Source organism: Aotus nancymaae, unplaced genomic scaffold (assembly GCF_030222135.1).
Source record: "Aotus nancymaae isolate 86718 unplaced genomic scaffold, 86718_ANA_hifiasm-v0.15.2.pri h1tg000019l, whole genome shotgun sequence".
Lineage (NCBI taxonomy): Eukaryota > Metazoa > Chordata > Mammalia > Primates > Aotidae > Aotus > Aotus nancymaae.
This window is the reverse complement of record NW_026988431.1, coordinates 27918668-27946329: the sequence shown is the minus strand read 5'-3', so window position 1 is coordinate 27946329 and position 27662 is coordinate 27918668. Positions and strand designations below refer to the sequence as shown.

At 36.8% G+C, this 27662-nt stretch overlaps 1 protein-coding gene across 6 annotated transcripts in view; it reads left to right on the top strand.

Annotated features, from left to right (window-relative positions):
- ACAD11 (acyl-CoA dehydrogenase family member 11) overlaps positions 1 to 27662 on the top strand; it is a 103289-nt gene that overhangs the window by 11349 nt on the left and 64278 nt on the right. For all 6 annotated transcript variants that reach the window (XR_010343452.1, XM_064378697.1, XM_012451225.3 and 3 more), the window contains exons 2-9: positions 3419 to 3518; positions 5591 to 5716; positions 6274 to 6435; positions 8346 to 8510; positions 15899 to 16040; positions 16702 to 16823; positions 18828 to 18934; positions 26945 to 27071. Coding sequence is in view for 5 of the 6 variants with exons in the window: in XM_064378697.1 (XP_064234767.1) it covers positions 3419 to 3518; positions 5591 to 5716; positions 6274 to 6435; positions 8346 to 8510; positions 15899 to 16040; positions 16702 to 16823; positions 18828 to 18934; positions 26945 to 27071 (1051 nt within the window). In the remaining variant the exon portion in view is untranslated. The remainder of the gene's footprint in view (positions 1 to 3418; positions 3519 to 5590; positions 5717 to 6273; positions 6436 to 8345; positions 8511 to 15898; positions 16041 to 16701; positions 16824 to 18827; positions 18935 to 26944; positions 27072 to 27662) is intronic.

Genomic DNA, 27662 nt, shown 5'->3' with positions numbered 1-27662 from the left:
TAACTGACTCCCTTATCAGGGCCAATGCTTTTTTATTTTTATTTTTTCAGTTCCTTTCTGTTGAAAAATTTCTGAAGGAATTTCTGAGTTTCTAAAGCTTAGAAAGGCAGGTAGGCACTCCCTCTAGGATGATGCCATGAGTCTGAGACTTGTCAACAGTGATATAAATAAAGGGTTAAAAAAACTTTTCTCCTGCTCTATGGTTAAATTTATTTAATTTTCTAGCTCTATAATTCTGAAAACTTGGTAAGGTGGCATATCAGCTGTGTTTCCAGGCAACATTGCTATGGTAAAAATAACCTCAATTAGTAAACTACATCTGAACTGGAAGGTCTGTAAATGAACTGTAATAGGTAGAAAGTGCAATTCATGATAGAGGACAAAGCCTTTTAAAACTGACATTAAAAAAAAGAAAAACAGTGAGTCCACATTACTCAACTTAGTGTAAGATTGTCCCTCTCCAGCCCCAATACATACCTACCACTTCCCATTTCCTATCACTGACAGCACTGCTGCCTATCTGGTAGAGAGGCATAGCTTTGGGCTTCCCTAAGTGTAGAGAGTTCTTTCAACTACTCATGTCCTTTGCTAGGGCCCTGGAAGCTGGTGCCAAAGGACTGCTACTACAGATAATGGCTCCCATAGGGCATGAGGCTTTACTATGATCTAAATGTTTATGTCCCTCCAAAATTCATATGTTGAAAATCCTTACTCCCAAGGTAATGTTATTAAGAGGTGGGGTCTTTGGGAGATGATTGGATCATGAGTACAGTGACCTCAAGAATGGGACCAGTGTCATAAAGGAGACTCCAAAGAACTGCCCTGCTTCTTCCACCATGTGAGGAAAGAGCAACAAGGCGCCATCTCTAAGAAAGTGGGTCCTCACCAGACACTGAATCTGCTGGCGCCTTGATTTTGGACTTTCCAGGCTCCAAAAATGTGAGAAATAAATTTCTATTATTTATAAGCTACCCAGTCTATGGTATTTTATAATAGCAGCCTGAATAGACTAAGACTTCTAAATCAAGGTGGCACCTATACTCACCCATTTTCTGATCTCATTCCCTTGCACCTGAGCTGTCACTGGGGGGCATGGGAGGGGGGGAATGGGGACATAGAGTAAACCCTGGACTGCTGCAAGGAGTCTGCTGAAGAAACTCATCTGATGCCGCCATGCCACATCCTGTTGTTCCTGTCTGTGTATGCTTCTAAGTGAACCAGTGCTATGGATGGCTTAGTAGGGTCTCATGAGATTATCTGTTTAAAGTCTTCTCTAACCAACTAAGTGTCCATGGCTACACTTACATGCAAAGATTTTCTGTTTGTCAATGGAGGTTGGACACATCACAAGTACTATCTCTTAGGTTATAGATCAACACATTTCTCTCAGCACCAAATATCTTGTCCAAGAACTAACCAATATTATGACTATTAGCTCAGTGATGATTCTTATATTGAGACTATCAACGGTTGCAGGCTATTTGGAGGCCTGATGCTTGAAGTGGTTAAATTTAGCGAGTACTGTCTTGACAGTGTTGACAGTGATCCTGCCCACACAGTTGGGCTTCTGCAATGTTTTTTTATCTTTGTTATAACCATTTTAGATACTTCCTCAAAAGAGAAACTTTTAATTGTTTTTGTTTGTGAGAAATTAATATAATGTAAAAATTTTAAATTTGGCAGTTTTAAAGTGTACGAGTCAGTTGTTTTCCATATATTCACAACATTATACAACCATCACCACTATCTAATTCTAGAACATTTTCATCACCCTAAAAGAAACTCGTATCTCCCAATTTTTTCCGCCCTCTATCCCTGGCTGCCTAATCTACTTTCTGTCACTATGGATTTGCCTATTCTGGACATTTCATAGATGTGGAATCACATAATATGTATGTAGTCTTTTGTGACTAGCTTCTTTCACTTAACATAATATTTTCAAGATTCATCCATGTTGTAGCATGGATCAGCATTTTATTCCTTTTTATTGCCAAACAATATTCCATTGTATAGATATCCCACATTTTGTTTATCCTTTTGCCTGCAGACATTTGAGCTGTTTCTTTTTTTTTTTTTTCTTTCATTTGATCTGTTTCTAATTTTGGGCTGTTGTGAATTGTACTGCTGTGAACATTCATGTACAAGTTTTTGTGTTAATTCTGTGTGTTCAGTTCTCTTGGATATATATGTAGAAGCAGACTTGCTGGGTCACTCTATGTTCAACAAGAAGCTTTTAGTTTTTCCTTTAATTTTAATTTGAGTTATTTAGTATCATGAAAGACCAGTACTTTATATGTGACTAGAGAACTGCCTCATCAAAAATGCATCCAATCAGATGTTTGGCATTTTAAAAAAATGTGTTTGTAAGATTCGTTGCAATTGACTGTTTGCAGCATCAAATATAAATTGTTCTGTATCAATAAAGACAGCATAGCCTGTGGTGGTCCTATTTCCTGACCACTGGCCATTATCTCCACATTCCTATGGTAAAAGGCACCCACACAGGATTAGATGGTACCAAAACCAATGCTCTTTGATATGATTGCCAGGAAGGATGGGTTTGACTTATAGAAGACATAGACACTGGAGCTGCTGCCACACTCAATCTAGGCTCACGCTTGTGTTTTCCTGATGAAGGTTGGAGTCCTGGGAAGAAATTTCAAAGATTTTTTTTTTCTACTTTCTCCTATTACCTGTTACCTTAAGGATTGATTCTTCTGTTTATTTCATTTAGATCTCTCCTTTATACAGTTGGATTCTTCAAAAGTTGGGTGATTCTTAAATGCCCATATTATAAGTGAAGGTATACACTGAATAGTTTTGGTAGCTGAATTGTTTATCCTTAGTCTAGGTGAGAATTTCTGTTCTTCTGGCAGGGAAAGTCAATGCCCTGGTGTCTGTGAGTTAGATGGGCCAGCATTGCACTTCCCTGGACCATATGCTCACTGTGGGACCTCACTTCTCAGAACTCCCATTGTAGAGAGCTGAATTCATGCACTAGCCTTGGTGACACCTATGGGGGTTATCTCTCTAAAGGCAGATGAGGGGGAATTAACCCAGCTGTTCCTGCATCCTTTAATTCATTTTCTGACTGATCATTTACAATCTCTTCTCAGATTCTTTATTTACTTATATCAGTCATTGTTCTACAGATTCTCCTAATAAAACTTATGATTTGCAGTCAGGAAGTGGGGTCCCCTCTTCTACCTGTGTGGGTCAGACTCTTCAGCTGCCAGTATGTTGCCATCTGCCTTAATATCGTCTAGAAATTCATGTTGTGAGCTGCTGATAGCACTTCTCTTGATTTTCCAGCACTGGGATGAATTTATTTTCATTTGTTTCTTCTGACATTTCAGTAGGATTTGGGAATGAAGGAAAATATATCTTTGTAATTGACCTTTTCTTTACTTTTATCTAGATCAGGACAGTCCAATCCAACCTTTTATCTCCAGAAGGGCTTTCAAGCATATGTGCTCAGGAAAAAACCACCAGGTTCACTTCTTCCTAAAGCACATAAGGTATAGTATACAAATGTAATGATAAATTCTTTGGTGATAAATAAATGCTTTTAATACACACAAAGCCAATATACTTTTAAAAGGCATCCTATGATTGCCAAATAACATTAAATGTATTTTGTTTTTAATGAAAATTTCCCTTGAATTAGATCTTGTCTTAAGAAAGGATTTGAGGTTGAAATGTAAGCCTATCTTTAGGCTATTAATCTTGAACAATACCCACTTCTTTTGTGTATTTGATTTTCCTCTACACTGTTGGCTAGAAGTAAAACAGCCAATGAATAGTTTCAGTGCTACTCTATAGATATTTTGGTCTTGTTATATATTTAAATTATAAAACATAATAGTATCTACTCAGAATTATTTTAATATATTTGCTATGACAATCCTCTAATCTTTTGGTGATAAAAAGAAAGATTTGATGCGGTGAGCCGAGATCATGCCATTGCACTCCAGTTTGGGTAACAGCAGCCAAACGCCATCTCAAAAAAAAAAAAAAAAAAAAAAAAGATTTGAATAAGTATTTTACAGTATCCTCTAAATATTAGACAGTGAGAATTATAAAAGATTTTTGTTAAAAACTAAGTTTTTCTGTCTTCAGAAAATATATATTATCTATAGATTTCCAGAGAACAGAAGGGGACAGAAATCAAAGTACTGGAGAACATTAAAAGCACTGTGCATATTTATATGTGACTGTAATCATGTACTACAGGTGATTCCCAGGCCCAGCTCACTGGGGAAGGACAGTTGTGGGGTAGACTTAATATCACAGTATTTAAAAATGTAGATTCTATGGGACTTTCTTGGTCCCATATTATATTCCCAGAAACATGAAGGAACTTGGATGCTTAAGATAAAAAAAGTTGGGTAACTTTTATTAAATCTCAGTATGGCATGGCTGAAGGAGAATCCCTACCCATGCCCCAGTAAACAGCTTTATTTGTCTCTTTTCTTGAAAGCATCCCACCTGAACACATCAGAACAGGGCATAATGCTCTCAGCCCAAGTACAAGGATCTGGAGTACTTTGTTTCAACTCTCTTCGTTTTTCTCAACGCTGAACTGAAAAAAGCAATGCTCCTCCTATGTGATCCTCTTTTTGCTTGTCTAACCCTCTTGCCCTCTCCCCCTTTCCCACCTCTCCCTCATCTCCCAACACCAGAGAGGTTACAAACACTTTATTCCACAGCCCCTGATACCACTGGCTTCTCTCACCTTGGAAGTGGGTTTCGTTAGTTTCCTGTTCCAGTTACTGCTGTAGAGCTGCTTTACTTCCTGATATCAAAATGAGCTGCATGGTTTCCCCTCCTTAGAATGGTCAGTCACCATTGTCTGAATCTGAAGCCAGGTGACTACATGCAGATGAGCCATCCTTACTTCGCCTGCATCAACAGCTCTCCCTTTGGGTCCTGAGTGATAGGCCTGTGCATCTGTCCTAATTAAGGAAGCCATTTTCTTCCTACTGTCTTATTTGGGCTCCAGTTTGCCTCAAGCTGCCTACTTTCCTGGTAGTTATCTTGAGCTCCACAGCAGTCCTGAGTGCCAGGAAAGATCCCCATGTCCCTGCCCTGGAAACACATGCCTCTGATGCTCTCCAGAAGGGGAAGATACTTTTCCTTCCACCACCACCCACCTCTCACCCCCAGCTCTCTGTAGCTGACTGCAGTAGAGTGCTAGAATACAGACTTACCTGAGCTTCCTTGGAAGCCCTGAAAGAAAAACCAGCCGGCCAGGGAACTGCTGAGGACAAAAGGATGTTTTATGATAAAATATGTGAAATATGGTGAACATTAACTATTGCCTTGGCATTATCAGAGCCAGTATTAAGTCTCATGCAGGTGCTCATCTTCTTATCCTAATTAAATTATATTTTTTAGCAGTGGTCTAATTTGTAATCATGATTATACCAAGACCACTATTAGGAAAATTATTACTATTATCCTCTGGGTTATTTGTTGATACTGTTTTACAGTTGTTTTCTAGCCTTAAGGTTAGCTCATGAGTAGGTATTAAATTTAATTACAATTAAATCAATTTCTCTGATTTTTAATGATTCATCATCCTATTTAGATTGATAGAGAATTTAAGGTCCAGAAAGCCTTATTTTCAATTGGATTCCCCGTTCCCAAGCCTATACTGTACTGCAGTGATACATCTGTCATTGGAACAGAATTTTACATAATGGAACATGTGCAGGTAAATTAACACTTAATCTTATTTTGTTGTTGCTTTTACTTTTAATTATGAAGTTAGGATGTTTTATTACACGAAATTTTATTATGATACTAATAAATGATATAGTTTGTTATTTAACATTTTAGGTAATTAGATTGCTTTGCAAAGGCTTAAAATTTTGTTCAAATGTGAGCACTTACAAAGGGAGGGATGTAATAGACAAGAAACACATTTAGTAATTAAGAGGTATTGACTTATTCTTAAATTTTCCTCTAGGTGTCAGTAAAGAGCTATATGTAATGGCAATAACCAACTTGTCCATAAGGTAGCAGGGAAAACCCATCTTCACGTAGTTTAAGCCATTAAGAACAATAAATTCAAAATGTGTTTTAAATTTTTTCTTTAAAATAGTTGAGAGTAGTTTTGATGTTTATAGTCATCTTGGCATATCCTTGTATTTTTCCTGTGGCACGTATACTCTAATATTTAATATATTTCACAAATGAATGTTTTTCTAGTAGATTCTGCAAAGTATTGGTTGCACACATTTAAATAATCTGTTGTAATCACTTCCATAGGGTCGAATCTTTCGTGATTTAACAATTCCTGAAGTTAGCCCAGCAGAACGTTCAGCCTTGTATGTGGCCATGGTAGAAACACTGGCTCGGTTACATTCCTTGAGTGTACAGTCATTGCCGCTGAAAGGATATGGTATAGGTGCTGGGTACTGCAAAAGACAGGTAATACATCCACATAAATACCTATCTTTTTCAAGTTCTTGTAAATAATATATTTATTAGTCAACATAAAAACCTATTCTTGTATAATTTTCTGAAACTTGACTATGACTTTTAATATCGTCCTTCAGAATGACTTGTTTTTAGCATAAAATTATCTTACATTTTTAGATCAGGCTTTGTTCAGCAAAATCTTCTGTTTTAGACTCTTCACCTAATTTTCCAATGCTTTTAATTATACAGTTTTTTCTTTCTAAGTTGGACTAGCAGAAATTTATTAAGCTTGACTGCGTGTTTAATATCTGCTGAGTACTGTGTTAAATATCATGAAAAATATAGAATAGGTTCCTCCCCATAAGAACTTGTCATTTTGGAGAGACCTGTATATGCAAACCTGAAAAAGGTATTAAAGAGTATAAAATCTAGTAGTAAATTGTTTGATACTCATCATGAGAGCTGTGCCATTCAAAGGTTGGAAGTTGGGATGCCCTTGCTTATATAAAGTTTTCTGGGAGAGAGATCTTATGAGTATTTATGGAAAGATAAAATTTAAAGTGATGGGGATCATTTTAAATTAAAGGAAAGCAATACTAGATATACATGGGGCTGCTTTCCTTTCTAAGCATATCATTTTATGGGGGTTAGGAAAGAGAAAATGGAACTAAAGTTTAGAGAGTCCTCACTATATGCTAAGTCCTACATGGCAGGGTGAGTTGTCAACCTCTCTTTTTTGATCTTTACAACAACCCTAAGATATAGGTATTATTACTCCCACTTTGCAGATAAAGAAAGGGAGGCTTGCATCAATCAAGTAATACACAAGTAAGTGGCTTAGATAGAATTTAAACCCAAGTCAATATGACTGGGTAAGACAAAGTAAAGATCTTTGCTCTACTGCACTAAATTGAGCAAAGATACCTTGAGAAATGGAGATAAAAAAGCAGATAAACAATATGACCCCACTTGTTAGAGGGCTTTAAGAATAGGTTGATTTGTTTGCATTCGTTTCTAAGAACAATAGAAGATCTTTATACTACTTATACCTGTAATATATTTTTAAAATTCTATGAGTAATAAGAAAGAATATTAAAATGAAAAGTAGGCCGGGTACGGTGGCTCACACCTGTAATCTCAGCACTTTGGGAGGCTGAGGCAGGTGGATCACAAGGTCAGGAGTTTGAGACCAACCTGACCAACATGGTGAGACCAACAAGTAGAGACCAACGGTCTCTACTAAAAATACAAAAATTAGATGGGTGTTGTGGTGTGTGCCTGTAATCCCAGCTACTCAGGAACCTGAAACAGGACAATTGCTTGAACCCAAGAAGCTTAGATTGCAGTGAGCCAAGATTGCGCCACTGCACTCCAGCCTGGGGGACAGAGCGAGACTCCATCTCAAAAAGAAAAAAAAGAAAAGTAAATATCTTTCTTTTTTCTTTTCTTCTAGTCCCCATATTCCCTTTTTCAGGGCTTACTTCTAGTGACCCTTTCCAGAAATTATCTATGGCTATATATATGTGTGTGCGTATATGTATGTGTGTGTATGTGTGTGTGTGTGTGTGTGTGTGTGAAAGAGAGAGAGAGAAAATGTGTGTGTTTGTATGCAGTGTTTTTTTTTTTCTTCTACAAAATAGTTGCTGAATAAAGACTAGAACCCACATCTCTTGATGCCTAGGCTGGTATTTTTTTTCCTGATAAAAAGCTAGGTAAGGAAAATGAAACTATATGGAAAAGAGACTTAAATGTTTAAGGTTTAGGCTGATTTTAGTGTTTTAGGCTGACGTGTGTATCACCAGCATGGGTCTTGAGTATTAAGGAGTAAAACAGCATTTGAATTTTGTTTTAATTTTAGAATTGCTAGATCTTACATTCCACTTTCAGCTTTACCATTTTTCTTATTTCTATGTCTTTAGGTATCAACCTGGACAAAGCAGTATCAAGCTACAGCTCATCAGGACATCCCTGCCATGCAACAGCTATCCGAGTGGCTAATGAAGAACTTGCCAGATGATGACAATGAAGAGAGTTTAGTTCATGGAGATTTCAGACCAGATAACACAGTTTTTCACCCTAAAGAGGTACAGTTAGCCATGTTTACAATTAATCAAGTAGGTCTGTTCTGTGACACAGCACTAAGTAAATGTCCCCCCACTCCAGAGCACTGAAGGAGCCCAACCCACTCCCTGTTCCCCTATAGCTCAGGACTGTCTTCATCACTCAAAATTTTTAGAAAGGAGTCCTGTAGATTTTCTAGCATAGGTTAGCTGCCTACCTTTGAGACTGGTTCTAATCCCAAGTGATATCTGGTTTACTGCTTAAAAAAGGATTTGGGAATTCTACCTGTGTGTTGCTGTTTTCTTCAAAGAAGTTTTTCATCTACTAGTTAAAATATTTAGCTTATCCATGTTCTTGCTTTTTTTTCCTGGTTCATTTATACTTCTTTGTGGTTTTTAGTCCTATCTCATGAAGAATGTATTATTTGTTTATTATTAGTTCAGAGAATAGAGAATTCTAAAAGTTTCTTGAGACTTCAAAATAATTACGTGAGATTAATATAACCTTGCTCTGTATAAATGTGCACATTGTACTCTTTATAAGAATATAAATAAATGAAAGCTGTAATCCTCCACTGAGCACCTACAGTGAGGCCTTGGATTACAGTATAGTGGGAATGAAGAAACTTTCTCAGTTATCCTCTGATTAACTGTATGCCTTTAGGCATGCCATTTGGCGCTTAGTGTTCCTACATGCATGAGAAAGGTTTGCAGTTCCCTGAATCCTGCTTCTGAGAGGAGGATTTATGCTGGGTTTATGAATTTTATTAGAATGCTAAGATGTTTTAGGGCAGGAAGAGCTGCTCTAAATTCATGTGCTAAACTTCCAGGTTTTTTGTTTCTTTCCTACTGGAAAATGATGGTGGAAAATACCATTATACATTGCATTATTGTCATAACTCAAAATAGTGTATATCAATTGAAAATCCAAAAAGAATATAAACACATGTGAGCATGTTTACCAGCAGGAGAAAAAAATTTTATAGAAAAGTCAATTTGGATATTAAAATTATATGTATGTAATTATATATGTATGTGCATTCATGTGTAACCTTTTGCTAAGGACACTGATCTGATGAATTCTGAATTCTAACCTTGTTAATTACTCTTAGAAAAATTAAATATGCTAATTTATAACATAGAAAATTATAAAAACATATACCTTAAAACATAGCAGGATCTGGCCGTATTTGATCTGTGTCATTTGATTAATATTTTAGGAACCTATCCTTGAATAAGTCAGAGTTCTCCATATGTTCTGTATCTATAGTACTTTCCTAATCTTAAGCAAGTAAGAAAAAAATTCAGACCCAGATCTTCTAATGGATTATATATTGTCTACTGAGATGTTTAAATTTGGGATTAGTCATAATATGCTGAAAATAATGGTAAACTTCAGTAAGTACCAAGTTGTTGTTTTCCTTTTACATTTAATCTCAAATTTAAAAACTATTTCTTATAGGGTTAAAGTTGCGAAACAGGTATCAGTTTCCCTCAGACAAACAGGATAGTCAATAGTTTGGGAGAGACTTTTTTTTTTTTAATGAAACAACTTATAAAGGCATAGCTTTTAGTTATTTGCAATACTAATTTGTTAACACATATCATTATCTTTTAATGTTCTAGGGCTATATAGTAGGTAATGAAATGTTTTCTACTTTATATCCAGTAATCTCATAAATATTAGTCAAATTTAATTTAATCAATTTCTGCCTCCTGTATTATAGTTAATTCTTCATGGAAAGTTGGTAGAATTCAAGTCAACTAGTATTTATTCATTATAAACTCTATGCCCTAAAACTTGGGGTTGGAGAGGAAATACAACTCTTAAAGAGCTTAAAACACAGAGGAGAGAAAAAGTACTTAGATAACAATATATACCCAGGTGCTGAAGTGTATCATACAAGATGAATTACAGCAGCAGTGAAGGAAGGAAAGATACCCATAGTGGACTGGCATTAAGAACTATGAAACTCGGGCCGGGCGCGGTGGCTCACGCCTGTAATCCCAGCACTTTGGGAGGCCAAGGAGGGTGGATCACGAGGTCAAGAGATCGAGACCATCCTGGTCAACATGGTGAAACCCCATCTCTACTAAAAATACAAAAAATTAGCTGGGCATGGTGGCGTGTGCCTGTAATCCCAGCTACTCAGAAGGCTGAGGCAGGAGAATTGCCTGAACCCAGGAGGCGGAGGTTGCGGTGAGCCGAGATCGCGCCATTGCACTCCAGCCTTGGTAACAAGAGCGAAATTCCGTCTCAAAAAAAAAAAAAAAAAAAAAAAGAACTATGAAACTTTAGAATGGAATTTTAGTTAATAGTTTATCTTTTCCACCTCTGTTTAAAAATTTTACAAGTAAACAGGAAATTAGACTATGTTTCTTTTTTCATGAGGTCATCCAAAAATTGCAAAATCACCCCTGGGTTATAGCATCTTGAAAATGTGTATGTATGCGCTCACTTGTATATAATCCTAGGGATATGATTGAAAGCTTTCTGTTTGAGTTTAAGAATTATGTCTTTATTTTTCCTTATCTTTGCCTCTCAAGTCTATATAGTAGGTAAACAATTAGAACCCACTACACTGGGAGCTCCTTTAAAACAATGACTGTATCTTATTCATTCATCTTTATATCGAAGGTGCATATATGATTCTGAATGAATCTACATTACAGGGATTAATTTTTGTTCATTATTCACTAGGCAACTATTTCCATCTCATAAATTTATGCTTAACTTTCATTCCCTAGCAGTGTGAACTTAAAGCAAGTTACTAACCTCTCTCTGTGCCTCCGTTTTTAACTTTTTGTTTTGAAATAATTATAGTCCCACAAAAAGTTGTAAAAGTATTATAGTTCAGAGAAGTCTTGTGTATCCATCTTCCAAATTCCCCAAAATGAATCTTATGCAACGATGGTACATTATCAAAGCCAGAAAATTGGCACCGTGTGCCTTTTAAAATTGAAAAAAAAACAAAACACGATTTCTGAGTTGCTGGACAGCTAAAATGAAACAGTCGATATGGAGCAACTAGCTGGTACCTGCCACATCAGTGATGATCTCTGTATTTCAGTTACCCTCACTTTTCCATTTTTTTCCCCTTCATTTTTCTATCTGACTTTTCTAAGACTACTTGTCAAGCTTCTTCAGAAAAATATTAGGGTATAAGTAAATCCTTCATAATATGTACTAAAACCTAAACAGTGGTTGTAGGAAATGGAATTATAGGAGACATAATTGTACATTTCCATGATGTTTAGGGCTTGATGTTTTTGGTTTTTATTTTTAAAACAACAGCAAGTTTTATTTTTGTCATCAGAAAACACAACAATTAAGAAATAAGACAAAAACAATTTTAAATGACAAACTTTCCAGGAATGTGTGGGGTAAGCCACTGAAGAAAACTACAGGATATGGCAAAACAAAATTATTTTCAGTTACTTATTTATAAAGTATTTAAAGCATGTTTGAGCAAGTATTTCAGTAGAACAACGTGCTTACTGCAATGTTTAAAAGAAATCCAGTTTTCCTGGAAAATGTTGATTTCCCAAATATAAATTTTACTGGTAAAGAAATGTTTAAGATCTTGGAGTTTAATATAAAATCTGCACATTGTCATTTCAACTTGAAAAATATATTTAATTAGAAACAGCCATTGGAACTTGTCAACTTCTGTGATCTAGAAATTGAAAGGTCTTATCTTTTTTTTTCTTTTTTTTTTTTTGAGGCAGTCTCAGTCACCCAGGCTGGAGTGCAGTGGCACAATCTTGGCTCACTGCAACCGCTGCCTCCCAGGTTCAAGCAGTTCTGCCTCAGCCTCCCAAGTAGCTGGGATTACAGGCACGTGCCACCGTGCCTGGCTAATTTTTTTGTATTTTTAGTAGAAACAGGGTTTCACTGTGTTTACCAGGATGGTCTCAATCTCCTGACCTTCTGATCCACCCACCTCAGCCTCCCAAAGTGCTGGGATTGCAGGTGTGAGACACCGCACCTGGCCCTGAAATCTCTTATCTTTGACCTCACCCTCTTTACTTTCTGTTCTTTTATTTCTCTATATCTCCCCTGAGACACTGCAAATTTGATTGCTGTTACTTTAGAATCCATAAGCCCTTCACGACTTCACTTTTTAATCCTACAAGTGCTACATGGTCATGATCAGTCATCTCAAAAATCAATACCTTCTTTAGTATCGATTTCATTAATAATTTTTTGACTGTAGATATATGCAAGTAATAAAAGAATTATAAAGTGTCCTGACCTTAGTTTACTTATTATTCTAGAACCTTCCTATCCCTGACTTTATTATCATCATTATTATTTTTTATTTTTTATTTTTTCTAATAACCCTACAGGGGAAGTTCATCACCCCTTGACTTTAAACAATTTCTGGCCCTAAACTTGAGTCCTCATATTTTTGCTGCAGAATAAAGTCATGAAATCAGGTAAATTGGGTCTGGGACATTTTTATACCACATGATTTTATCTAGGCTGTAACTTCATCTCTTAGTAAAACCTGTGACATTTTTAAAAAATGGCTTTTCTAAATTTTTTCCATTCTTCTCAAACTCTCAAATTTCTTGTCCTGTCTTGGCTACCACTCTCAGCATATGGTCTTGCCTTCTCCTTATCTTTGTCCTTTCAGTCATTTTCCAGCATAGCCTGCATTCTAGGAATTACATCATGCCACTCAAAGTTCTCTTTATATTTTACAATATAAGAGAATATTTAAGACATTTTAGTCTGCTACACAATATCACCTGTATGCAGATTAATGGGTGATATTTTTCTTTAGCCTCATTGCCAAGAAAAGTTGGTTTGCTTTTGACCTGCATACACTATAAAGATTGTGATTGACCATGCTTCACACTTTATTTTACCTGCTATAAAACTCAAAGCAAATTTTACTACTCATACTAACAACTATGCATGTCCTATCACATTCAATTATGTGTAATAACCTTATTCCTAGCCTCATCTTTTTATTACAAATTCTATTATTTTCTTTCCTGCCTTCTTCATCTACTGTTTGTTCTGTTGGATTGTATGTATTTTTTGTTTGTTTCTAATGGTAATACACATACATATTAATAAAATTAAATGGCATAAAAGGCATACATAAAGTGAATCTCTCTATACAGAAAATAATTAACACAACTAAAAGCTTTCTGTTGTGCTGAGGTTTCAGAAAAACTGTCAAAAATCATTTTACTAATAAGTTCCTTAGTAGCAGTAAGATGAAATAGTAACTGTCCAGATCAACCACTTAAAGTTATGTTGAGCTTTTAATAACTTTCAACACAAACAGGCATAGACAGGATTCTAATAATCTATTATCAATTAGTTCACACTAATTTATGCAAGTTGATGAGCCATCAGCTTTTCTCACTGGCTGTTTTATAGCCTTGTGTTTTTACCCCAAAAATAGTTCGGATATTATGAAACGCAACTCCAGAGAAGTTTCCCAATTTGCATTAAAAAGGAAAAGCAAACATTTATAGCATAAATATCTCATCTTTGGATATTAAAAGCATAGATAACAGATAGAATGATGTCAGAGAAAAATGAATCCATCCTCTTCAGTAGTTTCATAAATCTAGCTAGTATAATAATTTATAATATTATAAATATTATAAATTTATAGTATAATATAACCACAACAATAAAAGCTCTTGTAAAGTTATAGAGAAGGTAGTGATCAATTTTTTTCCAGTTTTGGTTGCCTGGCTATACATGCCAGGTTCTGTACATATTCACCAAATAAATATATATTGGCTATCTGTTATGTGCCAGGTTCTTTGCTAGAAACTGGTAAATGAACCATACATGCTACCTGCCCATTTAATCTTTACATTAACCCTGTGTAAGAGGTATATATTATGGCTGAAAAAATTGAGGATTGGAGAGGTTAACTAACTTGTCCAGAGCTATACAGCCAGTAAATGGTAGAGCTAGGATTTGAATACAGGCCTGTCTGATTCCAGAGCCCACATTTTCACATAAAGCTACAATAGTGTATGTAAGTTTGCCACAGGAGCAAGGGAGTGCAAGCACACACAGTTATATGGAGGCATGAAGCCCAGTAACTCATATTACCCAAATGGGCTCTGTAATTTTATGTGACTTGAATAACTTGCCTAGAGTATTGCTGCAGCTGCCTCACTGGCCCCCCTATAGTATATTGAAATCATAGTAGCCAGCGTGACCCTCTTAAAATACAGATCATATCATATCACTCCTGTATACAGAACCCTCCAGTGAAGGTTCCCCTCTCTGGACCTCCTGCCTCCTGCCTCAATCCCTTAAAGTAACCACAGCCATTGCTATCAGTTTGGTGCAATATCCTTTCAATTTTGAGTATACATTTATAATCTTTTTCTTTATGCAAAAATTAGATCATACTCTACATACTACTCTGCAAATTGATTTTTTGGCTATATGTACAGCCAAATGAACATAAGAAATGAAAAAAGAATGTCCTGTATTCTTAACATCAAGATATATATTCCCTTGTACATATTGTTACAAGGTAGTATGAGGAAAGCTTTTTGTTTTATTGGTTACAAATTACATAATGATTGTTTTATCATATTGCTGTATAATGATGGATTTTATATTTATAAAACTAACAGTATCTTTTATAACAATTATGCTTTGTATCTACAGCATGAAATAACTTACTTAAAAAAGTACTATTGATGGGCCAGGTGCGGTGGCTCATGCCTGTAATCCTAGCCGGGAGGCCGAGGCAGGTGGATCACCTGAGGTTGGACGTTTGAGACCAGCCTGACCAACATGGAGAAACCTCATCTCTACTAAAAATACAAAATTAGCCTGGTGTGGTGGTGCATGCCTGTAATCCCAGCTGCTTGGGAGGCTGAGGCAGGAGAATTGCTTGAACCCAGGAGGCAGAGGTTGCCGTGAGCCAAGATCATGCCATTGCACTCCAGCCTGGGCAACAAGAGCAAAACTCTGTCTCAAAAAAAAAAAAGTACGATTGATGGAGTAGTATAATATTTGTTATGCAGTTAGATTAATTACTAAAGCAAATGCTTAATTATGCATGACATAACATGAATTATTAACATATAAGTAATTCACTATAATTCCTTTTTATCACAGTTACTTCCAGTTAAGAAACTTTAACTGCTTTTGCATCTGCTCATTAGCAGATATATCAAGCCTGTGTAAAGTAAAATAAGAAGGATTGATGGCCAGCAATGGAACCAGAAGACTTAGCTTTATATAATCAAGGCTAATTGGCTATTTTATAAATGCAATATGCCACTGTGGGTAAAGACCTGAAATTGACTTTTGATGGAAAACATGATTTTGAATGTGTTTGATATTATTTATTTCTCCATTATACTTGTTTTAACTTTTAATATGTTAAACACATCTTTATTTTTTATTACAGTCTCGAGTTATAGCAGTGCTGGATTGGGAGCTTTCAACCATTGGTCATCCTTTGTCAGACTTAGCTCATCTTCTTCTGTTCTATTTTTGGCCAAAGACAATTCCATTGATAAATCAAGGTTCTTATATTCAAGAAAATTCAGGTATGAAAACATAATGTAGTCTAAATTGCTATTAATATAAAATTGTCTTTATTACTTTCATAATTAGGATATAAAATCTTGGATTTTAGATAATGGTTTTCATTTGTTTCTTAAACATGTTCCTACTTTATTATTATTATTTTTAGAGGCAAGGTCTTGCTCAGTGACCCAGGCTGGAGTACAGTGCCACGGTCATAGCTCATTGAAACCTTGAACTCCTGAGCTCAAGTGATTCTCCCACTTCAGCCTTCTGAGTAGCTAGGACTACAGGCACACCCTACCATGCCCAGCTAAGTTTTAATTTTTTTGTAGAGACAGTGTCTCACTGTGTTACCCAGGCTGGTTTTAAGTTACTGCTCTCAAGTGATCCTCCCACCTTGCCTCCCCTAAGTGCTGGGATTATAGGCATGAGCCATCGTGACTGACTTACTTCATTTTCTTCATTAAATTTTCTGAACTTAGCATGCCGCTTGTAGTTATTTATGACAAAGGGTAATCCTTTGTATATAATAATCTTTTGGCAATCAAGATTTAGAACATGTTTTGTTGTGTGGGTTAATGATTATTACATTCCGTTTTACATATCCATCTCATATTATAACATTTTGAAATATTCACCATGACATTTTAATTAAAGTTTATATTACATGCTGTTTTATAGGGATACCATCAATGGAAGAACTGATTTCAATCTATTGCCGCTGCAGGGGAATTAATTCTATTCTTCCTAACTGGAATTTCTTTCTTGCCCTTTCATATTTTAAGATGGCTGGAATAGCACAGGTAATTAATTGTTTTCAACCCGCGTTTCACCATTATTTACCAATGTACTGTTGACAATATTTTCCAGTCTTCTGGGTTTTATATTCTTTATCCTTAGATCATTTTGCTTAACATAATAACAAGTATCAGACATGGGTAAAATATAAATTCAGAATTTACAGAATAGGAATTTGGCAAGGACAAAATTGAATGTATTATCACTTTTTTTGTATAATAAACACAAAATGGAGGGAGGAAGAAAGAATGACATAATGTTAAAAAGAGAAAAGTATGTAAGGATTAGTCATTTTCTGAATATCCAGTGTAAGAAAAAGCTAACACCTTTTGATGATCTCTGCCTCAGACTATGAAATCATTTGTTAGTTAGGGTTGATGATGAGGGAAGAATTATCTTTGTACTTCCCAGAGGCTAGCACAGTATCTAGTATATAGTAGCCTCTTGAAATGTTTTCGAGGCTAAGTGCAATGACTCATGCCTATAATCCCAGCACTTTGGGAGGTCGAGGCAGGTGGATCACGAGGTCAGGAGATCCAGACTATCCTAGCCAACATGGTAAAACCCTGTCTCTACTAAAAATACAAAAATTAGCTAGTTGTGGTGGCACGTGCCTGTAGTCCCAGCTACTTGGGAGGCTAAGGAAGGAGAATCGCCCGAACCTGGGAGGCAGAGGTTGCAGTGAGCCAAGATCACGCCACTGTACTCCAGTCTGGGTGACAGAGTGAGACTCCATCTTAAAAATAAATAAATAAGTAAAAAGTTTTTGAGCAAGTAGATGAGTAAGATTTTTTATTTTCATAGTCATATTTGAGTGATAAATTTTGAAAGATAATTGAGCATAAATTTAGGTTTTTCTCTAATTATATTATAATCTAAACAAATGCCTTCTTCATACTAATCCAGTTTTCCGGCACTTTGAATCTTGGAGGTTTAAGAAATTGAGATGTTTCATCAATAACAAGGGGTTAGGATTTTAGAAGAAAAACAGGTAAATAAGTTTAGAAGCAAAAAAAGAGTGGGAAAAGAAGGATTAAGGAAAATTACGATAATATTTTTTCTGTTCTCAGAATTCATGCTATCCATGAACAACTAAAATAGTTGTGTTTCATCTATTTAGTAGAGACAGGGTTTTACCATGTTGGCCAGGGTGTCTCGCTCTCCTGACCTCGTGATGTTAAATCTGTTTCTACAAATAAGATACCAAATAGGCTTTAAATTTGAAATGGCTTTAAATTTGAAATGGCTTTTCATTTCAAATAAAAGTTTGATGTGGATTATGATTGACATTAAAATGTACAACACAAACTATATATACATAATATTGTACATATAGTAGCTTTAGAGATGATCATAAACATTCCAATCTAATTGGAAATATAAAATTGGGTATGATGGAAGAACTATTATATAGTGTTTTATTGTATAAGGAATTGTATAAAGAAGACACAGTGATGTTTGTCTTTTGGTAAGAGGAAAGAGTTTATTATATTGAAAGTACAGAAATAGAGAATTATCAAAGAAACACTGATTAGCATTTAACTAACACTGTTCAAAAGAGACAGTTTTACCTAAGTTAGGGGCCCAAAAATGAGATAAAATATTCTTAGCGATCATCTCATTGTCTTCTCTTTAGTTTTATAGTTTTTTTTTTTTAATCTTATTCTGGGTTTCTTTCAATTTTCCCCCACTATGAAGGAGGGTAGTGATCTTTAGAGGTGAAATAACTCGCAGATTTAGTATCTTTGGTAACTGCTGAGATCATTTTCAAGTTTGGTTTAGTTATAAATTAGAATTATGTTAGGATGAGAGTGTGTTACCTGGATATAAGTATGACTCTTTAGAAGGGTATAATTACCCCTGCATGTACATTAATATCTATAGTCTGTTTTACATCTTCATACCCTGTGAGTATAGTATCCCACATAACTGAGAAACTGGAAAGATTGATTGGATAGTTGGGACTGTTTTCAATGAATTTTAATTGCTCTTTATTAATTTATTTATAGGGAGTATATAGCAGATATCTTCTGGGAAATAATTCATCTGAGGATAGCTTTTTATTTGCCAATATTGTGCAACCTCTGGCAGAAACTGGACTACAACTCTCCAAAAGGTAAGGAAAATAGATTCTTTGGCTAATGCAAATTAGAGCCTTTATTGGGTATGTGAAGGCTATAAACTTTAGGGGTATAGGGATTATTTTTATTGTCTATACCAGGATTACTGCTGCCAATCACAATAGTTTTTCTGGTAAGTTTCTTCTAAGCCTAAAAACAAATTGACCTAAAATATAAGGAAAATCTCCATATTTAGGTTTAAAAGTATCTTTGTGCCACTTGAATGTGTAAACTTTTAATGATATAGATAAAACTTCCAAGTGTTTCCTTCTAATATTTATGTCACTTACATATACCCAATTTTAAAAATGCATTATATAAGATGATTTATTAATTTACAAATATTATTCTCTTTCACTGCTATATTTCATGAAGTTTTATTCAGACATTTCATAAGCATCTTTGAACCCATGTCTTTATCAGTGGAGCACTTTTTCAGGCATCAAACACACTTTGCCAGTTACATTCCCATTGCTTACCAAATGTATGTGTGATGCTGTCCCAGAAATTCTGCTTAAGCCACAAGTATCCATGGCATAATGTTAGGACAATTTCTTTTTCCAATTTATCATTTAGATGGGTATTTGTTCTCTCTACACCATAACAACTGACTCTGTTTTGCTTCATAATGACCTTTACAGGTCTTCTTTTTTATTTTATTTTATTTTATGTTCTGGGATACATGTGCAGAACCTACAGATTTGTTACATAGGTATATGTGCCATGATGGTTTGCTGAACCTACTGACCCATTCTCTAAGTTTCCTCCCCTAGCCCCCCATGCCCTGAAAGGCCCTGTGTGTTGTTCCCTTCCCTGTGTCCATGTGTTCTCATTGTTCAACTCCCACTTATGAGTGAGACCAGACAGTGTTTGGTTTTCTGTTCTACAGGTCTTCTTTATAATAATATTCAGCAGCTTTATTTGTGAGGCATATATTAATACTAAGAATAATGATTAAATTTGTGTTCAACTTTGCTTCCTCTTTTGGAGATTCTGACAGGTAACTGAATCAATAAAGATTCAAAACTAATGAAGCAGGTTTTTTCGCTCCTTAGTTCAGCTAAAATCCAGGTTCTCGTCTCACAAACAGGAAAAATTAGGCACACAGGCACATTGAAAGGTAAGGAGGGCAGATTTATTAGGCGAAAAGAAAGCTCTTAGCAAAGAAAGAGGGAGTTGTGCTAACAGGCTCCCACCTCACAGATTGAATACCAGGCCACCACACAGAAGCTGAAGAAGCCAGGCTCCTTCTGCTGCGTAAGGTGTGATTCCTGGTGACTCCACCCATTCTCCCAGTGTGCAGGCGGGTCCCCAGTTTGTTCAGGCATGCCCAGACAAGATCCTGTGCTGTTTCCCTTATCTGTCTCCTGCATCTATCATTTCTCACTCTAAAGAAGTACATCAAACTGCCATTAGAATAAGGATAAAGATAAGGATAAAGACTGATTTTGACTGCTTCCTGCTGACAGGGGTGCTATTTTTGGAAGACAGCAGTCAGATCTTTTTCAGAGGCCTATGGTCCCTGTAAAAGGGGCCATCATCCAAGAGTCCAGTTGCATGACCATTTGGAGTTCAATGGCCTAAAGATGAGAAGAGACAAACCAGGTTATTAGAAAACATGTAATCAAAACAAAGCAAAAAGGGATGGGTAAGGACAGCTCAAAAATCCTGAGGCTGCCCACACACCCAGATAACTGGAGGCTATAGTTAAGCTTGCTAAAGAGCTGCATGGGACTTGGATTTGGCTAGCTCCTTTGGTCTTATTTTTCCAAAAAGAAAACTCTGGGTCATAGGCACCTTATTTATTTCTGTCACCCAGCTGGATTTGCAGGATAATTGCTCAGAATTAAAATTTGATCTAGATTTTTACATTACCCTTTGCTTTTGTTCCTTCTGAGCTGCAGCCAGAAATCACTGGTTGGTTCACAGGAATAAACAAGATTAGTCTAAAATGAAGGCAAGAAACAAAAACAAATAATGAGTCTAGAATTTAATGACAAATGTATGATAAGTTTTGAAACATTATTTTTCTCTCTCCAGTTCCCATTTTTGTTAAAAACAAATCAAGATAGGACTGAATTGTTTTCAAAATAGACTTTAGTCTTATACTTGGCCTGATTATTTGCATAAAGTACCATAAGAATAATTGTTTTTACATAGGCTTTTAAAATTAGCTTTGATGGAATTCTGTTTCACAAGGAATCTCAGATAGGACTTTGTAAAGCTGAGCCCAGCCGTCAGTTTGTACACTCAAATATCTGTGAGTTGAGTAAACTTCTCTCTTATTGAGGTCCCAAGAACATGGGTTTCCTGGGCCTGTTAGAAAGTGACATTCTTTACTTACCGCAGGTTAGGAACTCTGTACGGGGACTGAATAGACGAGGTATGAGGCCAGTTTTCCCAAGGTACATTTATTGGCTCTGTAAGTAGAGCTTGATTCCTTAAAGGGAAGCATACCTTTCCAGTCAAAGCCTTAGTATAACAACCAGTTTCTCCAATTGCACCCCATTGCAAAAGAAAATGGATTCTTACTGCACTGATACAAAGAACTATATTACCATAAGTCATGAATATTCACTAGTTTCCGAATTCTGGAGAAGCCAGGCAGTAAGAGAAACAAATATGCTCTAAATGTTGTTCACAAGAGTATACCTTACTCAATCATCACAGACTGTAAATAGCTCAAAAGTCTCCTTGAATCTGAAAAGTGAAATGGATCAGCAGTGTTCCAAGCAAAAGTCAAAAAAGATTACTTCAGTTTTCTATCAGTTCAGTTCATTCAGTTAACAGTTGCTTTGCTTGAAATTTGTGAACGTTTCAGCTCTTCATAAGTCCTATACATTTTTCCTTTATTCCAATGTCACAGCCTCCAAAGTTATCAGAAACCTGCATTTGAGAGCCCTCATCAAAGTTGTGTAGCTGATTATAAACCATCTTTTGAAGAGTATCAAAACAAGACAACAATTGTCTGTGAATAACAAAACATCCAGAGTAGTTACAGTCAAAAACATGATGGACAAAGAAATTTAGTTATCTCTGGTAGTTTACAATAACTTAACATAATAACCTTAATTGTGATTGCTTGCATATACTCAGACATTAGAATTTTAGAAATCCCGGCCAGGTGCGGTGGCTCACACCTGTAATCCCAACACTTTGGGAACCCGAGGTGGACAGATCACAAGGTCAGGAGTTCAGGACCAGCTTGGCCAACATGGTGAAACTTCATCTCTACTAAAAATACAAAAAATTAGCTGGGTGTGGTGGTACACACCTGTAATCCTAGCTACTCAGGAGACTGAGGCAGGAGAATTGCTTGAACCCAGGAAGTGGAAGTAGCAGTGAGCTAAGATCATGCCACTGCACTGCAGCCTGAGTGACAGAGCAAGAGTCTCTCAGAAAGGAAAAAAAAGAATTTTAGAAATTCCATACAATTTTGGAACATATATTAATATCATTCCCTAAAATATAACCTGAAGATTAAAAATGATTTTGGCAATCTCACATACCTAAACATGTCAAATAATCCTATTTACCTCTCTTTTGGATGCTCCAGAGACCCTCCAGAGACCCTCTGGAGCATCCAAAAGCTAGGAGTCAGGAAAGACAAACTTGAGGCTGAAATTTGATTTTGAGAAGTCTGTTAAATGTTGGCACTTTAAAACACTTGATATTATGAAATAGAATTCCAGATTATCATAAGTTATTTATTTTGCCAAAATGATGACTCAGAAATTTTAAAACAAGGCAAAAACATTTACTCATTAAGAGGGGAGACCTAGCTTTTCAAACAATTTGTCTCCTGCCTTCTCTTTCTTTTCCTTAGCAGCCTATCCACAAGGCAAATGAAAATCTTTCATTATTCTTTACCATTACATGAAAATCTCGTACAAAGGAGAGAAAACCAAATTTTACCCTTACATTAGAGTACTATTAATGTCAACCCCAAGTTTCTAATGAAACCTTATAGACAATCCTATCCAGTCTTTACCAGTTTGGTCATGAGGTAACATTCTTTTAACTTTTTTTTTTGAGATGGAGTCTTACTCTGTCACCTAGGCTGGAGTGCAGTTGTGTAATCTTGGCTCACTGCAACCTCCACTTCCGGGGTTCAAGTGATTCTCCTGCCTCAGCCTCCCGAGTAGTTGGAACTACAGGCGCCTGCCACCATGCCTGGCTAATTTTTGTATTTTTAGTAGAGACGGAGTTTCTCCATATTGGCCAGGCTGGTCTCAAACTCCTGACCTTGTGATCTGCCCACCTCAGCCTCCTAAAGTGCTGGGATTACAGGCATGAGCCACCATGCCCGGCCCTCTTATAACCTTTTGTATAACCCTTTACAGATTTTGCTAAAGAGCATATTTACAGAAAAACAATATAATACCCTTTTGAATTTAGTCAATGTTCACACACAGAATTTCTTTTGCAAGATTAATTTTTATAATCCTTCTACAACTTGCTTAAACCTTTAGCTTTATTTTATCTAATTTTTTAAAAATCCTTTAACACTAGATAAAAATTTACATTTCTGTGCCTTCTTATAATCTTTTACTAAGATTATATGATTAATGATTATTTACCAAGATTAAGGCCTACATTCCCAGGCTTTACCAAATTGTAAAGTAGGCAAGTCAAACAATTCTCAAAGGCCAAAGAAGCAGTTTACAACCTTAAAACATTTAGCAAACCTAGTATCTGACCTGTATAATGTAGACCAACTATTTACATTTTAACATTTACATTTTACCAGTAATCTTTAAGATTGTTTTTTATTTCTCGAAGATTAAATCTCATGAACTAAAAGGCATTACAGCTTTTATTTTTCCTTAAAAAAAATTTGATCTAAGTGCTTATTTTCCTTTAGGACAATTAATTAGAGCTCTCTTTTTTATAGGCACCATACACAACACATGTATAACCATAGAGACAAACAGAAGCAGATCCAGTAGTTATAAAATCATCTGTTCGCCAATCTCCTAATTGGACTATTGGCCTCCAAGTGGGCCCTTTAAGAGCAGTGCTAGGAAAGCATGCAGTTTTTAGGGCCGAATCGAGAGGTATAGCTGGAAGAAAACAACAGATTTTGAGAGGGATCCATCCACTTCTAATTCCTAGGGCTCCATGAGGAAAACAGAGGTCTTTCCCAAAATGGAATCTTTGGTGCCTTTTTTTCCCCCGCCCCAAGGAGTCCCAGGCCATCAGAAATTCTCTTAGGGCCTCTCATGTATGCATTAAAGGTGGCAAGACAAAATGGAGAAAAAGAATTCACTCAACTGAGAAAGAAACCTTTTCCAACAAAACAAGATCCAAGTACTTTCAAATACCTATAACTTGGATATCCACTTTTAATCAAGCTGAGCACTCTTTAAGAAAATCCTTTTAAATCCCTTATTACCTGATTTTAAATCCTTTTAAGTCTCTTATTTCCTAGCTTTAGCCATGCCAAGTGGGTAATTTTTCTGGCTTTTAAACTTTACCAAAAGTAACCTCCCAGATGCTCAGAGAAAGGAAAATTCAAGGCAGTTTGTGGAGGCAAGGAGTGTCAACAAATGGTGATGGTCACACAGATATCAAACCAGAAAGACTCATTCCCTAAGCCAGGACTGAACCCTGGCTGCCACTGTAAAATGGTGGAGGCCAAAATAAAGCAGTGCCACATGGTTATAGGTCCCACTTCCGAGGATGTAAAACAGGATGGAGGCCTGCAGCACAGTTTCTCACTGACCTGTTTGCCAGTCTGGGTTGAACAGTGGGCCAATGAAGTCCTAGGCCCACATCCCATCCTAAGCTACCCTTCTTTCTGACAGAACCATACAGAGACATGCAAAGCATACCAGATTGGCTACAGCTTAAGACCAACCTCACAAATTCTTTTTCATAATTAAAACTTTATGGAGAATATAAACAGTGATCCTTTACGGTTGGCACAGGGAGAGGAAGGCCAAAAGCCCAATTGGTTAAAAAAAAACTCTTACCCTTTTGCCAGCATGTCAGGCTTCTGGGTTCCTTCCCCGACTGAATTCAATTCCAAGCCAACAGTTTAAGATTTGGGAAATTAACTTTTCCCAGTTTGGAGGATACATCTGAGAAGAATGTCCTACAGCACAGAGACACAACCACCCATCTGTAAAAAGAGGACAGAGGAGGAAAAAGGAAAAAGAAGACATTTTTTCAAGGATCCCCGGACTCAAGATGCATTTAAAAGAAGTTCAGATTGCAGATGAATGGCTACTCATCTAGAAAGAGGGTAGTGAGGTGTCCCTGGTTCCCTTCTCTTCCTATCAAATACCTGGGGTTCTTGAGGGAGAGAAAGCAAGGCATCCCTCTTCCTTTCTTCCTTCCTTATATCCCCAGTCTCAGCGACCACAAGGTGCTGCCCATGGGTGTCAAAGCAGTTTTCACCCATGTTAACAGAGGAATCTAGGAGGTGAGATTATCTGCTCTTACCCACGTATGCCCTGTCTCCCCTGCTGTCAGTAGCCTTTCCAGTTCTGAAACAGGGAATAGTTTGGGACAAAAATGTGTCCCAGGGTGGTAGGGACTCCTTATCATAAGCCAGATGGTAAGGTGAAGCTGTGACATTGAGTCCTCCTCCAACAAGAGAGAGAAAAGTGTATCTTGTGAATTGGGGTCCTGGCCTAGTAAAACGTCTTCTAAAGGTGGGGGTGGGGGGGGAAGCCTCTCACATAAAAATTAGCTCCTAACCTGCTGAAGAAAAGAAAAAAAGCTTAAATGCATGGCTGTATTAGCTGCTGACCTGATGGAAAAAAGAAAAAGATGCCTGGGAAAGAAACCTCTTATTCTTATGCAAATGAGTTTCTCCAGCATGGAGAGAAACTTTTAATTGATGTTTCTTCCCTGGGGCTCAGAGTGAGTTGGATTCCTCCGCCAGGGGAGGGGAAGACTCCGTGGGTCGTGGTGGGGAATGCTGGCCAGCTGGCAACGTCAGGCCCGAGGCCGCCCTTGGGGCCCAGGCAGTGACTTGTGGCTCATTCCCATCCTGCATGGCCATTGGATGCAGCACGCACACGCAACGAGCACAGGCATGCACCCCAGCAAGGAGGGAAGGGAGGTAAGGAGGAAGCCTCGCTCACTCGTCCATCTCTTGCACGCCTACGGCTATTGGACGGAGGTGGAACAAACACCCCCAATATTGCCAAAGAAAAGATAGGTGCCATTACAGGCCGGAAGAAAGAAGGAAAATTCCATAGAAAAGGCTGAGTTATAAAGGCTAGCGTTCTCGATCTCCAACAGCAATGGTGGGTAGGGGAGAAGGGTGTAGTCTCTTCTACCCTCAGAAGTCAGAGGACAGAAGGCTCAGAAACAAAAGGAAAAGAGATTTTTTTTATTTTTTGGTCCCCATTTTACCCACTCCAGCTTATGTCCCTGTACAGGCCACCAGAATGCTGCAGGATTTTTTGCTCCTTAGTTCAGCTAAAATCTGGGTCCTTTTCTTACAACCAGGAAAAATTAGACACACAGACACGTTAAAGGGTGAGGAGGGCTGATTTATTAGGCAAAAAGAAAGCTCTCAGCAAAGAAAGAGAGGGTCCTGCCAATAGGCTCACACCTCACTGATTGAATACCAGGCTACCATACAGGAGCTGAAGAGGCTGGGGTCCTCCTGCTGTTTAAGGTGCAAATTCCCAGTGGCATCTTCCCAGTGTGCCAGTGGGCCCCCAGTCCCTTGTGAGCACATCCAGACAAGACCCTAGTCAGTTCCTTATCTGTCTCCTGCATATATCACTAACATTGCTTGAGGTGATGCCAGGTTTATATGTTTTCCCCAAATAGTGCTTTAAGCATTAAAGGTAAATGTTTAAAATGTGAGTGATTCTGCATTCAGTCCATTATATGAAATACTTTTTTTAAAAAATATAAAATATACCTACTCCTTCTGGGGGATATTTTTTGGTAGCTGAGGAAACTTCACGTTATATTAGAAATATGTAATAATGATTTTTAAACATCTTTGTAACCTTTTTTTCTTTTTTCTTTTGGTAAAGAACTTTCAGTACTGCACTACCACAGATTGATACTAGGGGATGGTTGTTTGTGCAGTCTCGGAAAGGTCAGGAAGTTCTTATTAAGGTGAAGCATTTCATGAAACAGCACATTCTTCCAGCTGAAAAGGTGAGTATTATATAAATAGAATGTAATTGTGCTAAAGGACTATCGATGAATACTTCTGTTATTTCTGCTTATAAGAGAAGCATGGTGTCATTTTCTTTAGTCAATCCTTACTAGATTCTTCTCTAGTAAGAATCTAAAATTCTTACTAGATTCACCTTAGCACTGAGCCCACAATAGAACCTAGGGAATGCACAGGGAAATCTGTGGAATTAAAATTAAGCCAAAGAGAATTAGTAGTTTTAAAATTGGGAGCCTAAATATATTAGAGTAAAACACTACTTTGGGGGCCTTGTCCTAAGGCAGTAACTTTCAACTATTTTTTATTTTTGTAAATATGGACCCTTTGAGAATTTAGTGAGAAGTGTAGACTATACAGGTTGGACAAACTTAGTGAATTTTACATATCATTTCAAGCTGTTCAGATACTACCACCCATCTTCTCTATAAACTACTATTTTAAGGCATTAAGTTTCAATAAATTCACTGAGAGTAGAAAGGCAACATGGAACATTCATTCATTCAGTTACCAAATAATTATTGGATACTTGATGATGTGTTAGGCACCCGGAGAGCCACTGAATGTAAAGAAAT